Consider the following 21,727-nt stretch of genomic DNA (forward strand, 5'->3'; position numbering starts at 1 on the left):
ATGTTATTCAGAAAAAAATATAAGGTCCACATGAATACACCGTCTTTTTTCTAACAAAATTTCCAATTATTAAACCTATATTAAAAAAAAAAAGAATTCCAATTAGTGAACCCATTCCTACAAATGCAATCTGACCTAACCCATTGAGCACCAACTCTGAAGACAGAAATGCACTAGTGGCATCTGAGCCATTTTCTGATTATGACTCTTTCCAAGAAGTGGTTTCAATCCAAATTGCACTAGGGGGTATCAGCTTTAGCAAAAAGAGAAAAGTGGGTATTTGATAAGTCATGGTATGGTCCATTGTCATAGGTAGCATATACCATATTTGGTTAAGGGCCAATGCTAGGAAGTAGTCCATATATTCTTTTGGTCTTTGATTCAAGAAGTCCAATTCTCAATAGCTTTGAAGTCTACAAATTGCTCATTCTATAGGCCCAGACCCATGCAAAGGTATCTAAATTATTAAATTATATGGCCCTTTCTAAGGACCCTAACAAGAAGACAACAAAAATTATGGTCTTTCTTTCCCTAGATGTAACAGAAGTACTCAGTATGAGCTAAGGTTGAATCATTTTTATATGCATGTGGGTCCTAAACATGCACAAATATTCTGATTCCCACTAATGGACGGTAAAGGAAGGCATGGTGTGTGTGAGAGAGTTTTACATCAATGGCTAGCAAAGCTCTATGTACTAAGATTTACAGTGGAAATCTTTTATCCATCTGAGGAAAGTTGCCCTACATCAATACATCATGGATTTTGTCTTTCTTAGCTAGCGTAGCTATAGGTCATGTACCATTCCCACTAGTCCATTCATCATTCAGCTCAAATTCATATATAAATCGTGCAGGGGCACCACACAGAGAGAGAGAGAGAGAGAGAGAGGATTAGGGGCAAGCAGTGCTTGGTGGAGAATAAAAAAACGTAAGGTCTGTTATCTAGTATTACTGTTGATGATATTTTACAGTTTAATTCATTTCAGAAAGATTTTTACAATTTTTGAGTATTTTTATTGTCTGAAAGTTCTCTTCCTTGGATCCCATAAAAATTTAATAAAAAAAAAAAATCTGAAGAAGATTTGCTATATAAAAAAAAAAAAAAAAAAGAGTTCGGTTACACATATTACTAAAAATTTCAATTAAGTTGCAACACTGTTTATCTTTTTGTCTCATTTTATTTTATTTTGCTTTTCCTTAAAAAAACAAGATTTTAGTAAGTTTTATGTTATTATGAATTATCAAATGGGAGGAATTTTATCCCATAATTTTCAGAATTAACATGCTAGAAATATGTCTAACCAAAGATTTCTAGTTTGACATGTTGGAGACATACGGAACCATATCATTAAATGGGCCAATTTTTTTAATTTTCATATATATATATATATATATATATATTTTTTTTTTTTTCCTTGGACACATCATTGATTTGGGTATAAAACACAAATTTTCAGCCTAGACTGCAAAATTCACATTCCCCAAAATATAGTAAGCATTTTTATTTTAAAACTGAAAATTTTAATTTATCATGTTATGATTATGAATAGGCTCATGCATATTTCACATCCAATACATTAGTATATTATGAATCGGGGAAGAAAATAAACTAACCCATTGTCAATTTTTTAAGGTTTATATTTTTATTAATGATTTTAAGTTTCTTTCAATGAACTTTTAGTACATTTATTTTGTTATGGTATACTTTCTGAGATCTTTGAGTCTTTAACTCTTTTTATTTTTTTTTATAGAAATTCGTGAAAGTTATGGAAGGTGGCAGTTCAAAAAATTTCGCAGGTACTATATTCTTCTTTGCTCCCTATTCCAATTTTGATGTGTAATCCCTTTGTGTTTTTTTGCTGAATAATCCCTTTGTGTTTTTAGAATGGACAAAAACAAAGATGTCCTTAAATTATTAGTCTTGAATAGCAATAGCTACTTCTTGCCTGAGATTTCGATGTCGTGTTAACACAAAAATAGAAATTTTTTTCAATTTTTAAATTTGTACATTTTTGCATCAATTGTGAATATATTAATGGAATAATAGTATAAAAGAAAGTGAAAGAATATTTAGTACCTACAAAATACATGCTTCTTCCTAAATAATAATTTCGCTTTAAAAAAAATACAAGTTTTAAGTTGTAACTTGTATAAAAAAAGTCCCATCTATATATCTCAATATACTAATTTCCTAATATTATCTTCTACTTTTATATTGAAAAGTATATAATCGCCCATACTTTATTGTAATAAATATATAAAATTGAAAAAAATTTAATTCCTGTTTTTGGCAATGGACTATTATTTAGAGGTAAAATGGAGATTGTTTTATAGGGAGGGGGAGTAATATCTTAAACATTTTTTTTTTTTGAGGCAAATATCTTAAACATTTTTATTTGAAGTGGTTCATTTCTTCTTAACATGGCAGGCTGAGCCCTACATTTATTGTAAAAACGGGTTAAATAGGTTTTTAGAGTAGGATGTCAAACACCATCAATTGGGACACAGAAATTCAGAAATCCCAAGAGGGGATTGGTACCTTTAATCCTTGATAGCAAAGTACACACACACACACACATATAAGTTCTGATCAAATAAAATCTGGACTTCAAGATAGTTTTGTTTTTCACATTAATTGTTAACATGAATTATATGACAAAACCTTACAATTTTAGCTACGAAAACACCGGACTTGGAGGTGCTACGTAAGCAGCTTGAGGAGAAAAGTGCAAAGATTGAAGAGCTCAAGAAACAAATTGAAGAAACTAAGCATCTTCTGGAAAATAAAAAGAAGAAAGCTCCAAATCAGGACCAAAAGGAAGCTTTCAAGAAGTTGTGCGAGAAATATAATGGCATGAGAGAGGAATATAATGCATTGTTGGCCAAGAAGTCAAGGAAACAAGAGACAAACGATCCCATCTAGTCTCAAAATTGCTGCTATATATAGACGACTTAGCTAGCTAGCAAGCAAGCAAAAGTACTAGTATGCTTCTTTAGTAATTATCATATGCTTTCTTTTAAAAAGGAGAGCTGGAAGTTATGTGGGGTAACATGAATGATATATATTCTACTTATCTTTTTGTACATGTTTGTTGCTAAGCTTGACTAATATTAGATTTTGAGGGAATCATATAATTTATCCCTTGTGGTTTGAGCATATAATTTAGTCCACAAACTTTTAAGGGTGTGGATTGTATAGATTGTGATGATGTTTGCGCAGATCCACATGATCATTCTGTTGAAAGGTATATGGAAAAGAGTGGTGAGGAAATTTTTTCTTCAAGAAAGTGATGAATGTTTTGTCATTGTATTCTTGAAAATTTTCAAATCAAAAGATTTTAATGGTACCAGAATATTGTGTTTGAACCATTTTTGAAAATGTTGATAAATATGAGTGAGTTTAGACTAATATTCTAAGAGATATATGCATGTGTATTATGAGTAATCATAAAAAATGATAAAATACTAGGATCATGCCTCAATAAGGACTGAAATCAGACCCTAATAAATATTAGAGTGAGCGAGATTAAAAGGTGTAGAAGAAAATGAGTTATTTTTATAGAAAGGTTCTAGATAATAGGAGATACAATCAAATTTTCTGTTGTATATAGTTTGTAGCCAAGTTTCTAATTTTTCACATATGCTAACTCAAGATTTCCTGCTCTGATACTATATTAAATTACTAATTGTTCTAAAAGTTTAAACTATTGAGATATGATAAATTTAATCATTTAACCACAATTTTATCACTCACCCTAACATTTGGGTCCAAACTCCTTTTAATAGGTAAGGTCCAATACATGAAATTTTAGTATGTAATCTTGAAATGAAAGATTATCTAAATTCCAACACAATTGGGACTCTCTAATAGAATGAAATCACAAGTTTGTTGTAGGTTATCGACTCATCAAGGGGAAGGGTGTAGAAGGTGAAGAAAGCAAGGGAGTCAATCTCGTACCGGAGGCTATATCGGTTTGAGCAGTGGAACAATATATTTCGGTACTGGTCAATACCACTGTACCGTTTCGTATTTACCGTTATTTTTTATATTTATAAATATATATTATAATGAATATAAAAATTTACAATAAAACATTACCTCAATTTAGAAAAAATTATTTATGGTTTTATACTTTAGTATCAATTAAAAGAAAAAAAAAACACAATATAAAAAATAGAAAGCTTAATTGTTCATTGCATACTAAGAAAACAAATAATACTAATAAGTTAATGCAAATAAGTTATCATTCTGCCTTTACAAATATTCAAAAATTACAAAACTAATTTTTTTTTTTTACCGGTCAGTATTGCCCGAAATCGGCATGTATGGCCAGTACATGACCGGTATTTAAACCGGTACAAAATGTTGGTGTTTTGATACCGGTATATGTACCGGTGCGGTATCAATTACACCAGAAGAAAGTGAACACAATAATTTTAAGCAAACTAGCAATTTTTAAAACCAATTAAAGTTTGTAGTTTTCCAACTAATATGTTGGTTCTGGGTTTCAAAATTAATAATATATCATTCAACAACTCACAGTGATATAACAAACTTGAAATAACTCAAAAGAATTAAATATTATTGTTTTAATCATCTTAAAATGAAAAATAACAAATTTAGAGTCAATGTTTATTGAAAGTTCAGATTTGTGTTAAAAACACAAAAGCTGTTTAGACCCCAAAATAAAAAAAATTACGGCTCAGTTGATTTTACTCTAACTTAAACTAAGTACGGAATAAAGTAAATGCGAGTAAATAAATAATACAACTACTCTAAGCCATATTCAACAAAACATAGCAGTAAAAAGCAAGCTAAAAGAGTAGAAAAAAGAGATGCAAACACAAGATAACATTCCAATGTGTTATCGAAGAGGAAACCGAAGAATTCAGCGAAAAACCTCTCCGCCGCCCTCTAAGCGGTAATCAATCCACTAGAGAATAAAGTTGGAGTACACGAATAACAAAAGACACTCCAAGCCTAGTCTACCTAATGTAATTGAGCTCTCCAAGCTCCTGCTATCAACGGACTTCACGGAGTCATGTCTTCTTTAGCTTTCCGGATCCCGCAATACGCCCAATTGCATCTGCCAAGCCTCACCGACTTCTTTTGGCAAATCCCCAAAACTTCCCAATCTCCAAAACACTCTTTACACTCTGGAAATGCGTGAGTTGTGTTTGGGTACAAATCTCCTCTCAAGGTATGCCAATGGGAGAGGGAAGGAGAAGATGCTACAATGATTTCTCACTAAGGATATGAGAAATTTTTAATATGTATTTAGTGTGTTTAATCATATAAAACATGTATTTTTCAAAGTATTTTTGTTTTAAACGGTTAACATATTAAAAATACGCATATGTAACAATTAAATCCTATTTGCACTTTTTTTTTTTCAGCATACTATTCAGACTGAAAAGAATATAATGACCATCTTCCAAATTAAGATAGAGCATATTCATTTAATAAATTAATAGAAAAGAAAAGGCACGTCTTTATGCACTAAAACATTAACGGCTAGGTGCATGTTTAATAAATTTATTAGGTATTCTTGTAGTATGATGTATATTACACCACTAAGGCATTGGAGAATGTGTAAGTGGTTGAATTTGGACTATACTTGTGGAATAGCTATGAGGGAAGAGAGAGTAGGTAATGGCTAAAAGATTTTGTCCTGACTAGTGCTAAAGGTGTGATTGCCTTAAGAAGGAAGTGAGATTTACACCTGACACAGTCCTTAAACAATCATAAAAAAAGGGACATAGTGACCTTCAGAGTTGAAGGCTATTAGGACATCCCTTATTGGTTGAATGCACAATGAGTCACCCCTGAGACACGTGTACCAATCACAGTATTCCTAATGTCCCTTGTGATGACCAAGACTTGTCTCCCAAATAGTGGCAAAGCTACCTACCTACTGGCCCCAGTGCCACATTGGCACAGTTCTTATCTCTTAGTCAGTAGATAATATCACAACTGTGAAAAAATCTAAAAGAGAGAATATGATGACTTGACACCTGTTCTTTATACTCAGGCATATTCCTTAGAGTATAAAAGGAATATGCAGCTTAGTTTCTAGGGCAAGAACCTAAATAGATATTTGAGATGAAAGTGGAGAGTTGGTAGGAAAGAAAGGCAACTTCATTGTAAACTAATCTCTATGATACATAATATTAGCTGAGCCGAGCAAGAATGTTATGTTCTTGCTCAAATCATGGTTTTTTATCCCTTCTTTAGTGTTTTTCTTGTACATCCTGTATTGTTTTGATAATCAACTTTTTCTTCTTGTTTAAATGTGCGTCTTTTTCATGTCCTACCATCATTTTCTTTATTTCTTGTTTGAGTGTCACGTCAAAACTTGCATTTTTTCGAGACTTTTCATGTAGATATACTATTAGATAACTTATTTCACTCCCATAAATAAGCTCAAATCTAACTTGCATGTACATATGATGGCGTGGTATTCCTTCTTTTCACATTTATAGTAGACTAATTATGACTTTACTAAGAAGAATTTAACATGAATGTGGTTGCTAAGAGGACGAACTTTGACATCAATGCACCAGACTTCAAGAGTACCTAATAACTAAATAATAAATTACTAAAATATAGGAGTCATTTTAGGAACTCTAAAAGTTGTTAAGTAGCTGAGCTCGTTTTGTAGATTACCTCAATTATGTGAATTTGTGGCCAACTAATTTTCATAATTATAATGATCATTGATAAACAAATTTTGCCTTTTTTATCATGTGTTACATCACAAAGATTACAATGCAACCTACTATCCATCGATTAAAAAAAAAAAACTAGCAGTTCATTTCACTTATTCCAAGCTAGCTAGGGCTTGATTTTTATACATTAACTTGGTATTCTAAGCCATCTAAAAAGTAGTACTAATATCAAGCATGCTTACTTTACTATGAATGCCATACAAATAAGAATATCATACCATATAACAAACAAATAAACAACCAATCAGCCGCACTTGATTTTCCTTGGCTTGTTATCAACAATAGTAGCAATAGCGTAGCCATAACAGGTTTTTTACTTAAAGCCATAGTGGAAAAGGAGAACTGAGAACAGATTTTCAATCTAGATGTCTTTGCTTTACTATCTACACCCTATACCTCTTCATATATATAGTTAATGAAATTTGATAATTATGGAAATTATTAATAATTAATTATATTTAATTTAATAAGATTATAATGGAAGGTTTGAATATAGAATATAATTTAAAGTTAATTAAAAAAATAGTAGATATAAACAATAGTTGAATAATATTTACAATTTTTCAATGTTAGTAATATCCAATTTATTAAGGGACGGTGGAAAAATTTAAGGCTCATAAACTGTTGGAGCATTTTAATATTAATTAATTAAAATGGATTTATATGACAACATAAATATAAAAATGTGAGAGTTAATATGAAAGACAAGAAGTTAGTGGAATATTTAATCTCACATTGAAAAGGAGAGAGATTTTTTTTATTCTTTTTAATTGTGGTAATTAGTGGACTGATATGTATTGATTTAAATATTGGGCTAGATACAAACACTTCAATCCAATTTATTATTGTGTTTGCACCAACATAAACTTCATAACACATTAAAAATAATTTCTATCGCAAGGTCACATATCATTGTACTCTGAGGCTAAAGAAACACTATTCTTCTATTGTTTTTTTTTTTTTTTTTGAGAGGAGGAATTTGGCTGTAATTGGTAAATCCATGTTCCTTGATAAAAAATTGCAAGAATTTGGATTTGGTTACCTTTCATTGAATATATACTTAGATTAAGGCAAAATTTGGCTACAAATTTTTTAGCCTAAAGATACAACTTCATTCAATATATATTTTTTATTTGTATATGAATTTTGACAATTTTACGATTGGATTACATTTTCTTCTTATATCCTTCTTGCTTGTAAATTTTTCAAAAGATTAAAAATCAATAATTATGTTATCAATAAATTGTTTATATTGCAATATTTGTAATCTAAAATCATCCGTAAAGATAAGTTGATGAATCATATATTAAATAACATGCATTTGTCACAAAATTTGACATGTATGCCATTAATAAATTTTTTAAAATACAAAATTTTGCAATCTAAAATTATCCATAAAGATAAGTTGATAGATCATATAAGAAATAACATTCATTTGGCACAAAGTTTGACAATATATGTTGATAGCATAAAGAATATGCAATCGAATGAATAGATTTTCGAAATAAATAATCATGTTAAGTTTTTTAAAGGAAGTTTTAGACAAAGAGAAATGATATGTCCACAACATTTTCACAACAAATTCTAAGTGGCAGGTTGTTACTGGTTGTTATTGTTGGGGCAAAAAAGTAATTTTTGTGTTAGGTTCAAATTTGAACCAATAACAACTAACCACATGTGATTTGTTGTGAAAATATTGTAAAAATGTTATGAACGCAGCATCTCTCTTTAAACAAATTATTTCCTTTAGATTATTCATCTTAAGCAAACGCCATACAAAAGTTAGACATTAGTTGAATCTTACATATCACGAAAAAAAAAGGTTGGAAGCTTGCATATTAATGTTATAGTTATTTATGTGATTTAGCTATTCAATAGTTTGGTTATGTTTTTATTAAAGGGAATAGTAATTCTGTAAAATGAGGGATAACTATTCCTCTTTATAAGGGTTGTAAAAGCTATTACTTAGTAGGGGTAGTAATTTCTAATATTATTATATTTCCAAATAAACAAACTTTCCATATCTACCCAACAATTATGGAAATAAAAAATCATTAAAAAAAACTCATCTCTCTTAAATTTAAAATATATAATTTTCTAGGAAATATAATTGTATGAGTGAAATATTTCTTAAAATAGATTTTAAGTTTTATTCTAATATTACAACTCACAACTAAACTAATGAATATGTTTTTTTTTAAAAGGAAATAGTAATATTTATTAGAACACACGAATATGAAAGTAATATATAGAGTTTTTTAAACAGGCTTATAATATATTACATAACCAGAGTATCACTACAAAAGAGCCTAACCTTTATATTAGTAGCCTGAGATTATAAGGACTGAAACTCTAACACACTGAATATGTTTAGTTATTCTATTACAATACATTTTATTCCCAGTAATAAAGATTAACATTCTTATCGTAATCTACATTTATTGTACCAAGCGTGGCCATGTGATGGGGGGATTGACAAGTATTTGCTTATTTCCTTGGAAAAGAATATAAAGAAATGTGTCAGGGGGCATGATAAGAGTTCTCTTTGTTAGAAAATAATATGTTTTGTTAGGTTTCATACCTCTTAACACAATATGTTTAACCTAATATTAAGTCAAGTTGATTAACAAGTTTGTTATTCAAATCTAAGTTAAACAAAAATGTGTAAAATAGATATATTGCGGAAAGTAAAGAACACAAAGATCTGATGACCTAGGAAAACTAAACCGGTAAAAAACCTGGGGAGGATTTAATTTAGTTATCCTTAAGGTAAAAACAGATCCGCTATGAAAGAATTGAAGTTTGTACAATAAGACTTAGACCACTAAGATCCTAATGCTATCTCGTATAAAAAACTTACTACCATGACCATGTGTTAACTCTAAATCCACAGACTACTTCTTTCCTTGATCTGTAGTAACCATGAGTTCTCCTATTTGTGACTTTGAGACTTCACTCATAGGTTTTGGATCTTCTTTGAATGTTCTTTATGCAACAACTAAATCACCTACCAATTCTTGATGTGACTCTTGATCTTGGTAGAACTATGCGTGTATTCTAAGGTAAATACCTCTCAAATCTCACAAAAAATCAAACACACAACACTACAAATACTTCTAAAACGTAGCTAGGGTTTTTCCTTTTATACTAGGAGTGAAACACTTAACCCTACACGTCATATGGGCTTGGGTTGCGTTTGAAAATTCTGCAAAAAATTTTTGATCCTCGATTCTCGTTTGATCGAGTCTTTTCTTCAATCAATCGAGCCTTGCAGAATTGAACAATAATTTTCTTATAATTACTCGATTCCAAACTTACATTAAAACAAACTTTGAGCAAGTCTAAACCTAAATTAAATGTTTTGATCATAGTTTGTCAACATATACAAAATGAAGTTTTAATATATTTAGTTTCTGAAGTCTTAGAACCTAACATGTTTGAAGAGTTCTAATTTTCTTAGAAAATACTATAAAATGGAAATTGATATTTATTTTTTTTAAAGGGAAATTGGTATTTTCTTTTAAAAAGGAAAGAAAGTGATATTGATATTGATACGTTGCAAGTTTTTTTAGAGTCATAATGTCATGCGTACTTGATAGTGAATATAAGTTGATCTGTGATATATTGTGGTAATAATCCTTCATTTTTTTCAATATTTTCATAATAATTTCACAATAAATTGCAGCTTCTCATTTAGGCAATAATGTTGTAGTAAGTTGTTATTAATTCTAACTACTGTATAATCTGTGTAAATGCACGTACAGTACAATTAAAAACAACAAAATTACACATATATGAATTCAAATTATACTTGGTTTAAGTAATAGATATATACATGAGTTTTTTACTATTTCTTTCTTCTTTATATTTTTATTCTATCTTATTTTTGGGATATACACATGAGTTGACTCTTTTTTATTGGTTTTTTAAAGGTTTATTTATATTAGACTAATCATCTTTTGCACAATATTAACTCACTTAGAAATTAAAAAAATATATAGACAGGACATGTGGTGCAAAATTAGATTACAATTAGAATCCAATTTGAAATCTAATTGGATTTTTTCTTAGCTTTACCTATATATATATATATATATATATATATATATATATATATATATATATATATATATATATAGATTTAGGTCTAATACTAACAAAATTTTTTTACCTACCAAAAATAGCTTCTCACATAAGATATGTTGTGAAAATGTTATGGATATAGTATTATTTTAAAAATAATTCTGGTCCTCCAAATATAATCCTTAACCTCTTAAAAAAAATCTTAAAACATAGTTAGGGTTTTCCTTTATATACTAGAAGTGTTTCACTTGAACCCTAACACGTTTAGGTAGAGTTTGGGCTGAAATAGAATTCTACAGAATTTTCATGTCTGTAAATTTCGATCGGTCAAACTCTTTAGAAATTGAATTCTCCTTTCTGTAGCTAGAATGTTCTTGTATTCTGACTTGTAACACATTGACTATTGTCTAATCACACTTATAGACTTAGAAATCTATATCTAGACAAGTTTGTACTCACAGTTTGCCAATTGTTCTAAACCTTTACATGACTCCGTCAAATCACTCCATGGAAATCAATGTACATGTAACAATATTGACCAATTGTTGCAAACAAAAAAAGAAAGTTCAAGATACTTAACTAGACACGAATAGCACACACAAAGAGAGTTTTATTACATTTATTTATTTGCATGCACCTATAAAAAATGTAGGTAATTTAAGATGCAATCTCTCCTATATAATTAATTTAAGGGGGCATGACCTGAATCAAATAGTCCAGGTTTGTGGGGTTCTATTTTGAGTAGCGTCTAGCTAGCTAGGTCTAAGCTTGATTGACAATCCAGATCAATTGAGAAGACTGACCCGGTATCTCATAATCCATTATTTGTTCAAAGTCACCTAGTCAAAGTATATATCTTTAAGCAATTCTCAACTACGAATAATGATCTTATTTGAGACGTCAAGCATGGCAGGAAATGTTGGGGAAAAAAATCCTTGATCCCCTCAATATCTATATGTGAATTAAAATATATAATCACCAAACAATAGCAATATTATAAAACAAAAAAAATTTCAGCAAGAACCACATAAACACATCCACACAAGAACACCAAATCTTACGTGACAAACCCTCCGGTGTAAAGAGAAAAACCACAAAACAGCTCCAAAAAATGTCCACTATAAAATAGAGATTATAACTTTCAAGTTTGTGCTAGACTTAAGTCCATAATAAATTGGATAAATAACAAATAAATCTCAAGGAGTAAATACAATCTCACCACAAAGCCAATAGCAAAATCTTCCTTTGAACACTCCAACTCTCCATGGTTGTAGCACTAAAAAACTCCAAGAGAACTCCGTCAATTTATCTATCTTGTGTGTAGCTTGAGCAAAGAAAAATGTGTCATTTTTCTTTTTCACTCTCTCACACTCTCACTTTATTTCTCTCTATCTCTTCATTCGAACTGCATCTCAAAATGACTGAATATCTCTCTGTGTTTCTTGCTCACTCTGTGGAACTCACAATGTTTCAGCTCTGTGTGTGTGTGTTTCTTCTCACACTCTCTGGCCGAATGGCCTTTGCTTCTTTCTTTTCTTCTTTTCCTTTTTCTTCAACATGTCCAACACGTCTTGCATCACTTCTCATTAAGAGAAGTCCGACCTCTCCCAAGCTTTGGTCATTTCTTAATAAATGAGAAAGCTTACTTTGAAGACTTTTGGAACAAGCTCATAAATGAGCTTTGACAAGGCATGTGGGTTGGACCCACACGATGCTTTGCACCTAACAATCTCCCCCTCTAGCCCACTACAAAGGAGATCTTCAACCCAAGTCTTCAATTAGAATTCATGCCGGCCAACTTGACAAAAAGCTTTAACTTTTATTTAGACACAACCTTGGTCAACATGTCAGTAGGATTTTCATCTATATGAATCTTCTCTAATTCAAAAGATTGTTGCTCAACAAATAGTCTCAACCAATGGTATCTCACTTCAACGTGCTTCAAGCGTGCATGGTACATAGAATTCTTGCTTAAGTCTATAACACTCTGACTATCACAATCAACTACATACACATCTTGCTTCAAACCCAATTCTTGGAGAAACCGTTTCAACCAAAACATCTCTTTACTTGCTTCATTAGTTGCAATGTACTCAGCTTCGGTTGTAGATAAGGCAACACACTTCTGCAATCTTGACTGCCATAATACAACTCTCTCTACAAAAGTAAATAAATACCCCAATGTAGATTTCCTACCATCAAAGTCAATTGCCCAATCTGCAACTACATGACCCTCTAAAACTGGTTTAGAATCACCAAAAGTCAAGCACAATTTAGAGTTACCTCTCAAATACCTGAAGATCCACTTCACTACTTACCAGTTATCTTTACCAGGATTAATCGTGAACCTACTGACAACACCAACTGCATGAGCAAATCTGGTCATGTGCAATCCATAGCATACATTAAACTCTCAACTGCTGAGGAATAAATAATTGATACTATGTCTCCCTTCTCTTTCTTTGATGAAGAACAAGATCTCTTTCTTAACTTGAAATGAGAACTAAGAGGTGTACTAACTGACTTGGCATGTTTCATATTGAACTTTTCAAGAATCTGCTCAATATACTTCTCTTGTGACAACCACAGCTTTTTAGCTTTCCTGTCACGAAGAATCTGCATACCCAAAATTTGTCTTGCGGGACCCAAGTCCTTCATATATAATGACTTGAACAAGTCCTTCAAATTTCCAATCACACCTGCATCTTGTCCTACTATGAACATAACATCTATATATAGCAGAAGAATAACAAGTTTACCATTGGAAAATTTTCTGACATACACACAATGATTTGCATTTGTCTTTGTGTACCTGTGATCTACCATGAATGGGTCAAACTTCTTGTAACACTATCTTGGAGCTTGCTTCATACCATACAAACTCTTCTTTAACTTGCAAATCATGTGTTCCTTCCCTTTCACTTTGAATCCCTCTGGTTGATCCATGTAGATTTCTTCTTTCAAATCATCATGAAGAAAAGCAGTCTTCACATCAACTTGCTCAAGCTCAAGAACCAAGCTAAATACTAATCCCAGAACTACCCGAATGGAACTCATCTTGACTGCTGGAGAAAATATCTCATTAAAGTCAATCCCTTGTTTCTGGCTGAAACCCTTAACCACCAATCGAGCTTTGTATTTCAGAAACTTGTCACCATCTTTCTTTAGCTTGAACACCCATTTGTTTCTCAGAACCTTCTTGCCTATAGGAAGTTCCACCAAGTCATAAGTCTTATTCCTATTCAAAGAATTCATCTCTTTATGCATAGCCTTTAACCAACTCTACTTATCCTTATGAGACTGTACTTCCTGAAAACTTCCTGGCTCCCTCCCTTCAGTAATCATAGTATACTCAGAAATGGGGTATTTAGTCGATGGACGATGCTCTCTAGTAGACCTTCTACCAACTATGTTCTACCAACACTTGATTGTAGTTTTGGCTCCGGTAGATTTTTGTGTAGTTAGAAGGTACAAAACTTCTTAAATATCACAAAGAGTAACACATAAGTCTTCTCTAAAGTCTTCAAAACGTGGCTAGGGTTTCCATTTTATATGTGGAGAAGTTTAGGTCAAACCTTGAAAGTTTTTGTTGGCTTGGGCTTGTTTAAAACTCTGCAGAAAAACTGGACTTGCGATTTTCGATGGATTGAGCCTATTTCTTGATTAGTTGAGCAAGGCAGAATCACGCTCCCTTTTTATGCAATCAGTTGGACTTGAACCTTGAAACAACCACTTTTAAGTATTGCCTAAAAACATAGTCTAGTTATATTTTGTTATCGATTTGCCAACACAATACAAATATGATTCTAAATATTTAAACATAAATGTTTAGAACCTAACAGAACCATTTCTAAAAATGTTGATAAATATGAGTGAGCTTAGACTAATATTCTAAGAGATATATCCATGTGTAATGTGACTAATCATAAAAAAAATGATAAAATACTAGGATCCTGTAAGGACTGAAATCAGACGCTAATAAATATTAGAGTGATCGAGATTAAAAGGTGTAGAAGAAAATGAGTCATTTTTATAGAAAGGTAAATTTGTATGTTTTCCTAGATGATAGGAGGTACAATCGAATTTTCAGTTGTATATTTTTTGTAGCCAAGTTGCTTGTTTTTCATATATGCTAACTCAAAATCTCCTGCTCTGATACTATGTTAAATTACAAATTGTCCCAAAAGTTTAAATTATTGAGATATGATAAATTTAATCATTTAACCACAATTCTGTCACTCACCCTTACATTTGGGTCCAAACACCTCTTAATAGATAAGATCCAACACATGAGATTTTAGTCTGGAATCTTGAAATGAAAGATTATCTAAATTCCAACACAATTGGGACTCTCTAATAGAATGAAATCATAAGTTTTTTGTATGTGATCGACTCATCAAGGGGAAGAGTGTAAAAGGTGAAGAAAGTGAACACAATAATTTTAAGCTAACAAGCAATTTATAAAACCAATTAAAGTTTGTAGTATTCCAACTAATATGTTGGTTCTGCGTTTCAAAAGTAATAATATATAATTCAATGACTCACAGTGATATAACAAACTTGAAACAAATCAAGAGAATTAGATATTATTGTTTTAATCATTTTAAAATGAAAAATAACAAATTTAGTGTCAATGTTTATAATAGTAAAAGATTAAGAAAGATATTATATCACTGTTATATGACTTCGCTAAGGAACATATATTTCACTCTCTTTAGGGTGTTTCTTGCCACTGCAGGAGAATATAGGGCACAAGTGAGTCACCAAAAATATGTAACGAGGCCTAGAGCAAGTATTTCATGATTATGGCCATTGCAGCCAGCATTGTTATTCATGCAAAGGAAAGAATATGTTATTCTCTCATCGAATGTCCCAAAGGCCAGCTTTTAATCATTGCTTCGATTGTGGTTTACCGATAATTCAATTTAAAAGTTTATTTAGCGGGGAACAAATAGAGACGTCCACAGTGGAAGATCAAATAAAGCATTAGGTTTAAAGAAATAATCCAATCTGTAACCATGAATACTAAAAAGAGGCTTAACAAGGGTTCAAGATCAGATATTAATACTAGGACATCCCCTATAGATTTTGGACAGATCATATTGACAGAGTAGCCAGCACTATAATTCTGTTTATGTATCCTTGAAGACCATAGTGAGTCAGTTACAAAAGCTGCTATCAATTAGGTAAACATGGCGTGTCTACTGTAATGTTATAGCTAAATTGGTTTATAAAGAATGTGTATGTGTCTGATATATTGATATAAGGTTCTGCAACCTATTTTCTTGAACCTTAGAAGGCCATTTTACTTTGTTTTTTTCTTGGATAATTCCATAATTGAGATAGGGGGGATTTGAACCAAGATATCTTTGTTGGAAATATTAGGAGATACCAGTAGAGCTACACGACTTTTGATTAGAAAGTCCTTTTCTGTTAATGCTAAACAAATTAATTGTGTATAATTACTGTAAAACAAAATTTGAGATCAGTAGGCTATAAATAAACAAATGAAAAGGAATTGAAATAAAGAAACTAGAGACAGTTTATAAGCATGTTTATTAAGACAATTTGAATTACATTTTATAGCATTAGCACCAGTAGGCTATAAATACTACAAAAATATGGCATCATCAACTTATTCTAACACAAATAATCCCATGTTATACTTGCCGGGTTAACAAAGGGACTAGATTATTTTCAAACAAAAACTGTATAAATTTTACCTAAAAAAACAATTACTCTTCTAATTGAATCTGATTTGGTATTTTGGCTGTTTATCAGGGTGGAAGAGACCAAAATGTCGCTCAGTTTCTTCAGGGCCTTTTTTGTTTTCATCAAACATAGCAAACAAATAAGTTTGTATAGCTTGTCCAGGCCTCTTTGGAGTCCCACTGTTCACATGATTGATCAAATCCTGGTAGTAAGCGGCAGCATTATCAATTGTTGCAGCAGCATGACCCTCAGATGGCCAACCACTCTCTGATACAACAACCTTCACATTGGAACCACCTGATTTCTCAAGGGCAGAATGGAGAGCATCCAAGGTTGCATCAAAGAGATTTTGGTATCCATATTCCCCATCTTGTACCACAACCCCTGGTGATTTTAATAAGGCATAGTCTAAACTGATGCTTTGTGAGTTATCAATGTAGCTAAAGTATGTGTACACATTGGCAAGAAGTGGTGCCCCGTTGTTTGCTAGGAAGGTAACGACTGAGGCCATGTATGAACTTGCACTGTCACTAAATGAGCCTGCTGATGGAGGGTATGAATTGCCCAACAGTGACATATCTATTGAAGTTGAAACCTTAATCTGGTCTTGTAAATTGGCTGAGACAATTGCATTGTGAATGTTCTGCATGGCTGGTACAACATATTGAGCCCTTCCATCATTAGGCTTTATTTCATTCCCAACAGCAATGTACCTATATGTGACATCTGGGTAGTTTAGTACATTTTGCTGGACCCAATCATTTGCAGTTGAAGCATCAGAAAGGGCTTCAAGTTTATCATTAGTGACATCCAAGATCAGTTCTATGTTGGTTCCTCTAAGGGCCTCCAAGATTGCCGGATTTGGACCATAAATTCGCATTTTTCCAATGCCATTTGTTCGGAAAAGATTTATAACTTCCTGTTCAGGTGGTAAATTGTCTCCTATCTGTCCATAGCAAACACCTATTGGTTGTGCACCTGCATCAAATTGAACCAAGATTTTTTAGATTTCAACAATAGGACAAAATTCATATTTTTAGTTTTCAAAGACAAGATAAAATTCTTATAATTTACACCGCTAGAATTTTGGTTAAAATCTAATAAAGTTTGGACTGCTTAAAGTTAAATAGTAAGGTGAGGTGCCCAAATTTTGGCAAGTTAAAGAACTTATTGCAGTTTCTTATTCTCACCTACTCAAAATTCAAGAGGGTAGTTTCTTTTTACAATAATGTTTACCTAATTAATATATTGGTTTTCCCTAAGAACAGGCAAAATGTAATATATGTTGGGTGCGTGAACATGAATAATTGTGCCTTCATTATTATTAAAACTTGAGTTGTCTTGATATATACAATTTTATCCTAATCCGACATGTTAACAAAAGAAACACCACGAACCTATTAAAATACTTAAAACAGATAAAACAAATTCTAATTAAAGACCAACATCGGTTTGACCTAAATCCTACCATGTTACTAAATGGGTAAGGTACGTCTCAAAGTTTTTTCAAATTATACCATAAACCCAACTTACGTAGTTTATACTTTATAGTTTAAATAATAATATAATATATGTATTTTTAAATATGTTAGCTTGATTTATTTTGATAGTTTGATACTTAGTTTTGATAAAATTAGAATATTATGTTCAATTGTGTGAATCGTAATTATTTTTTAATAATAAGCTTTAATAATTAAATGAAAGATTTATTTCTATTTTGGTAAATGAAATTAGAAGAATTAATGCTAAGTTAAAAATTTGGCAAGACACACTAGAATCTAAAGACTTTTGATTTTGTAGGACTCAAGGATGTGACATGTAGATTTAGCAAAAGTAAAAAAAAAAAAAAAAAATAGTGGTAAGACTCAATGGCCAAGAGATACTAAAGAGAGAAAGCTTTCATTATCTTGAATTAATAATTTATAAAGATTGAGAGATTGAAAAGTGTGTGAATCATAGGATAAGAGTAAAATGGATGGAGTGTAACATTGTATACGAGGCGATATGTGATCCTAGAATACTTATTAGGTCAAAGAGAAAATTTTCTAACACTTTCATAAGACTAACTATGCATATTAAGAAGCAATATATTCATAAAATGAGCAAAGCTTAAATGAAAATATTTGATTGATAAGTGAAAATGCATGGACATATACTACTAAATATGAGGATCTTCCTTTAAAAAAGGGCATGTTAATTAAAGAAGTAGCAGAGAGTATGATTTGGATAGAAAAAAAAATAACCTAAAAAGAATGCATATGACCAACTTTAACTAATATGTTGAGGATTTATAATTGACTCTAAAAATTTGGAACTAAGATTTGTATGTTGATATATTAAGCTTGACAAACTAGTATCAACTTGACGACTTAACCCAATCCAATCCATGCATACAGGTTGCATTGGGTCGGGCTAAAGATTTCTCAACTCAAAAAGACCATTTTAGGTTGAAAAATATCTTAAACCCAAGCAAATACGTCCCGTGCATACTCCTAATATTTAGCTACATGAAATGATGATAAATGTGTACGTACACTGATTAAAAAAAAAAAAAAAAAAGGCCCAATAAACATACCTATTTTTTCTAGGGAGGATATGAACAACCCAAGAAGCATGAATATAGCAAGTATAAAAAATTTATTATTAATCTCAAAGCAATAAGCCATTGGGGATAGGAAGCAAAAACTACAATAAATTTTCTTGCCCTTTGGATATCTCTCTGCCTTGTGAACTCCCACTTATACCACTATATATAGGGAAAGGGAAAGAGGGTCAACCGGTCAAGTACTCCCATGTGCTTGCATTGGAATAATTCCAAGTTAGAATTATGAAGTTCAGAAAGTCAGAGTCTTTATATGAGTTATAATCGATCTATTGCCCAGTAGTTACATAATTCTAGGAGGTGGGGAAGAATAATGAGGAGGTTCAGGAAATACTCTGACATTTGAATATTATATCTTATATTTATTCTGTAACTTAGTAGTAATTAAAAAAATCAATAATTCTATAAAATTGTGTGTTATAAATTCGACCAAACCTTAATCTTAATTATTGGGATTTAGTATGCAATAAATATCTTTTATATATATATATATGTGTGTGTATATATATTAGAGAGTTTCAATCTATAGCGTTTGCTTTTGGTAATAGTTATTTATTATCAAATCAAGACACCAATTGGTGTTTGGTGTAAACGGAGATTGAACCTCAGATTTTTTATTCAACCATTATAAACTTTACCAGTTGAGCTAATTGGAATTTACAAATAATCTTATAACTTGCTAGAATCACCATAACAATTTTGATGGTGATTTTTGCTATGTGTGTGTATCTTCTTTTGAAGATTGGTGTTAATAAAGTCAGGGTTCAATCTCTACGTATATACCCTATGAATTAATTGATGTCTTAATCTGATAATAAAGAATAATCATTATGAAGTGGATGTTATAGGCCTTTTTTTATTAATTTATTATTATTATAGAAAAGTGGATAATATAAGTGAAAATTCAAAATTCTATTGTAATCGTATCTTAAATAAATTAAAAAAAAAACTATGACATAGTTGTAATGCTCCTGTTAAACTTATAAATAAATAACATCCTCTCATGACCATTGGTAATAAACATTTTATCTATGCCGTTAACAAAAGGTTAAATTTCTGTTAAGCATATATATATATATTTAAAAATGTTGATTTTTATTCCTGTTAATTTAGCAGGAATTCTAAGGATAAAAATTAAATTGAAACATATATTGTTAAATTTTGATATTTTAGGGAAAAATTACACCATTTTCTAGGAAAAAAAAAAGTGAAACCAACCCAATTATTATTATTATTGTTGTTGTTGTTGTTGTTATTATTATAAAGAAGGTTACATTCAATATTATCATATAGCTGTCTAGCTGAGTATTGTTTTTTCTCCTATATCGGTAAGGTGTGATATTAAAAAGAGGTTTTTCACTTGTTCTGCGACACTACCTACCGCATGCAGTTTTGGTATTGATGTGAGAGTGTATTCCTTTATCTTATCCCCTTTCCTCTTTTATATATATATATATATATATATATATATATATATATATATATATATATATATATATATATATATATATATACACACACACAAACAGACACACATGTGTGTGTTTCTAAAAAAAAAAAAAAATTGAGCATTGTTTTCCTTTTCAATTAATACATTTTGTGAGCCCGCCAATAGAAGCGGAGGTAAATGCATGGTCCATGTTTTTGCAGGAATATAAGCATTCAAATCAGGCCAACTCCCAAAATAATTCTAGTAGGTCCACTGACAAGACTGACCAGGTCATCATAACAACCAAACCCAACTACACGTTGTTGTAAAGGAGTCGTTTTTGTTTGTTTTGTTTATTTATTTTTTAAATATGATAGGATTTAAATTTGATGGGCTATTAACTTCATTTTCATGATGATTTTTGGTATAAGTGAAATTTAAACTTAAATCTTTTATTGGGGCAAAAAAAAACTTAATTAATTATAATTGAACTAACAGAAGGTCCGAAATCAACTGTGTATGTATAGATTTTAAAGAAAACCGTGTAAAATTTTAAATTACTTAAATTCACACCATCAATGAGTTACTATTAATAAAAATTAACATAATTTATATATATATATATATATATATATATACACACACGTGTGTGTGTTTCTAAAAAAAAAAAAAAAATTGGGCATTGTTTTCCTTTTCAATTAATACATTTTGTGAGTCCGCCAATAGAAGCGGAGGTAAATGCATGGTCCATGTTTTTGCAGGAATATAAGCATTCAAATCAGGTCAACTCCCAAAATAATTCTAGTAGGTCCATTGACAAGACTGACCTGGACATCATAACAACCAAACCCAACTACACGTTGTTGTAAAGGAATCGTTTTTGTTTGTTTTGTTTATTTATTTTTTAAATATGATAGGATTTAAATTTGATGGGCTATTAACTTCATTTTCATGATGATTTTTGGTATAAGTGAAATTTAAACCTAAATCTTTTATTGGGGCAAAAAAAAACTTAATTAATTATAATTGAACTAACAGAAGGTCCGAAATCAACTGTGAATGTATAGATTTTAAAGAAAACCGTGCAAAATTTTAAATTACTTAAATTCACACCATCAATGAGTCACTATTAATAAAGATTAACATAATTTCTATATAAAAAAAAATGAACA

The 21,727-nt window shown here is 30.9% G+C and overlaps 1 protein-coding gene and 1 long non-coding RNA gene across 2 annotated transcripts; one reads left to right on the top strand and one right to left on the bottom strand.

Moving 5' to 3' along the window:
* Positions 1–865: 865 nt before the first annotated feature.
* LOC142606619 (uncharacterized) lies at positions 866–3,072 on the top strand. Its single transcript, XR_012839132.1, has 3 exons — positions 866–933; positions 1,752–1,797; positions 2,676–3,072. It is a non-coding gene; the product is annotated as an uncharacterized LOC142606619 (long non-coding RNA).
* A 13,278-nt stretch (positions 3,073–16,350) lies between these two features.
* On the bottom strand, positions 16,351–19,236 carry LOC142607983 (glucan endo-1,3-beta-glucosidase-like). The gene is made up of 2 exons (XM_075779675.1): positions 19,100–19,236; positions 16,351–17,502 (listed from the first exon to the last, which is right to left on the bottom strand). Exons 1-2 carry the CDS (start codon positions 19,188–19,190, stop codon positions 16,556–16,558), a joined length of 1,038 nt encoding a protein of 345 aa, XP_075635790.1. The 5' UTR covers positions 19,191–19,236; the 3' UTR covers positions 16,351–16,555.
* Positions 19,237–21,727: the final 2,491 nt, after the last annotated feature.

The sequence above is a fragment of the Castanea sativa genome, chromosome 8 (genome assembly GCF_040712315.1).
Source record: "Castanea sativa cultivar Marrone di Chiusa Pesio chromosome 8, ASM4071231v1".
NCBI lineage: Eukaryota > Viridiplantae > Streptophyta > Magnoliopsida > Fagales > Fagaceae > Castanea > Castanea sativa.

Bases quoted from the DNA above. Each gene is read 5' to 3' on its own strand.
- LOC142607983 (XM_075779675.1), bottom strand. From the start codon at position 19,190: ATGGCTTATTGCTTTGAGATTAATAATAAATTTTTTATACTTGCTATA. The intron at 17,503-19,099 runs GTATGTTTATTG...AATTTGATGCAG, and splicing joins ATCCTCCCTAGAAAAAATAG to GTGCACAACCAATAGGTGTT.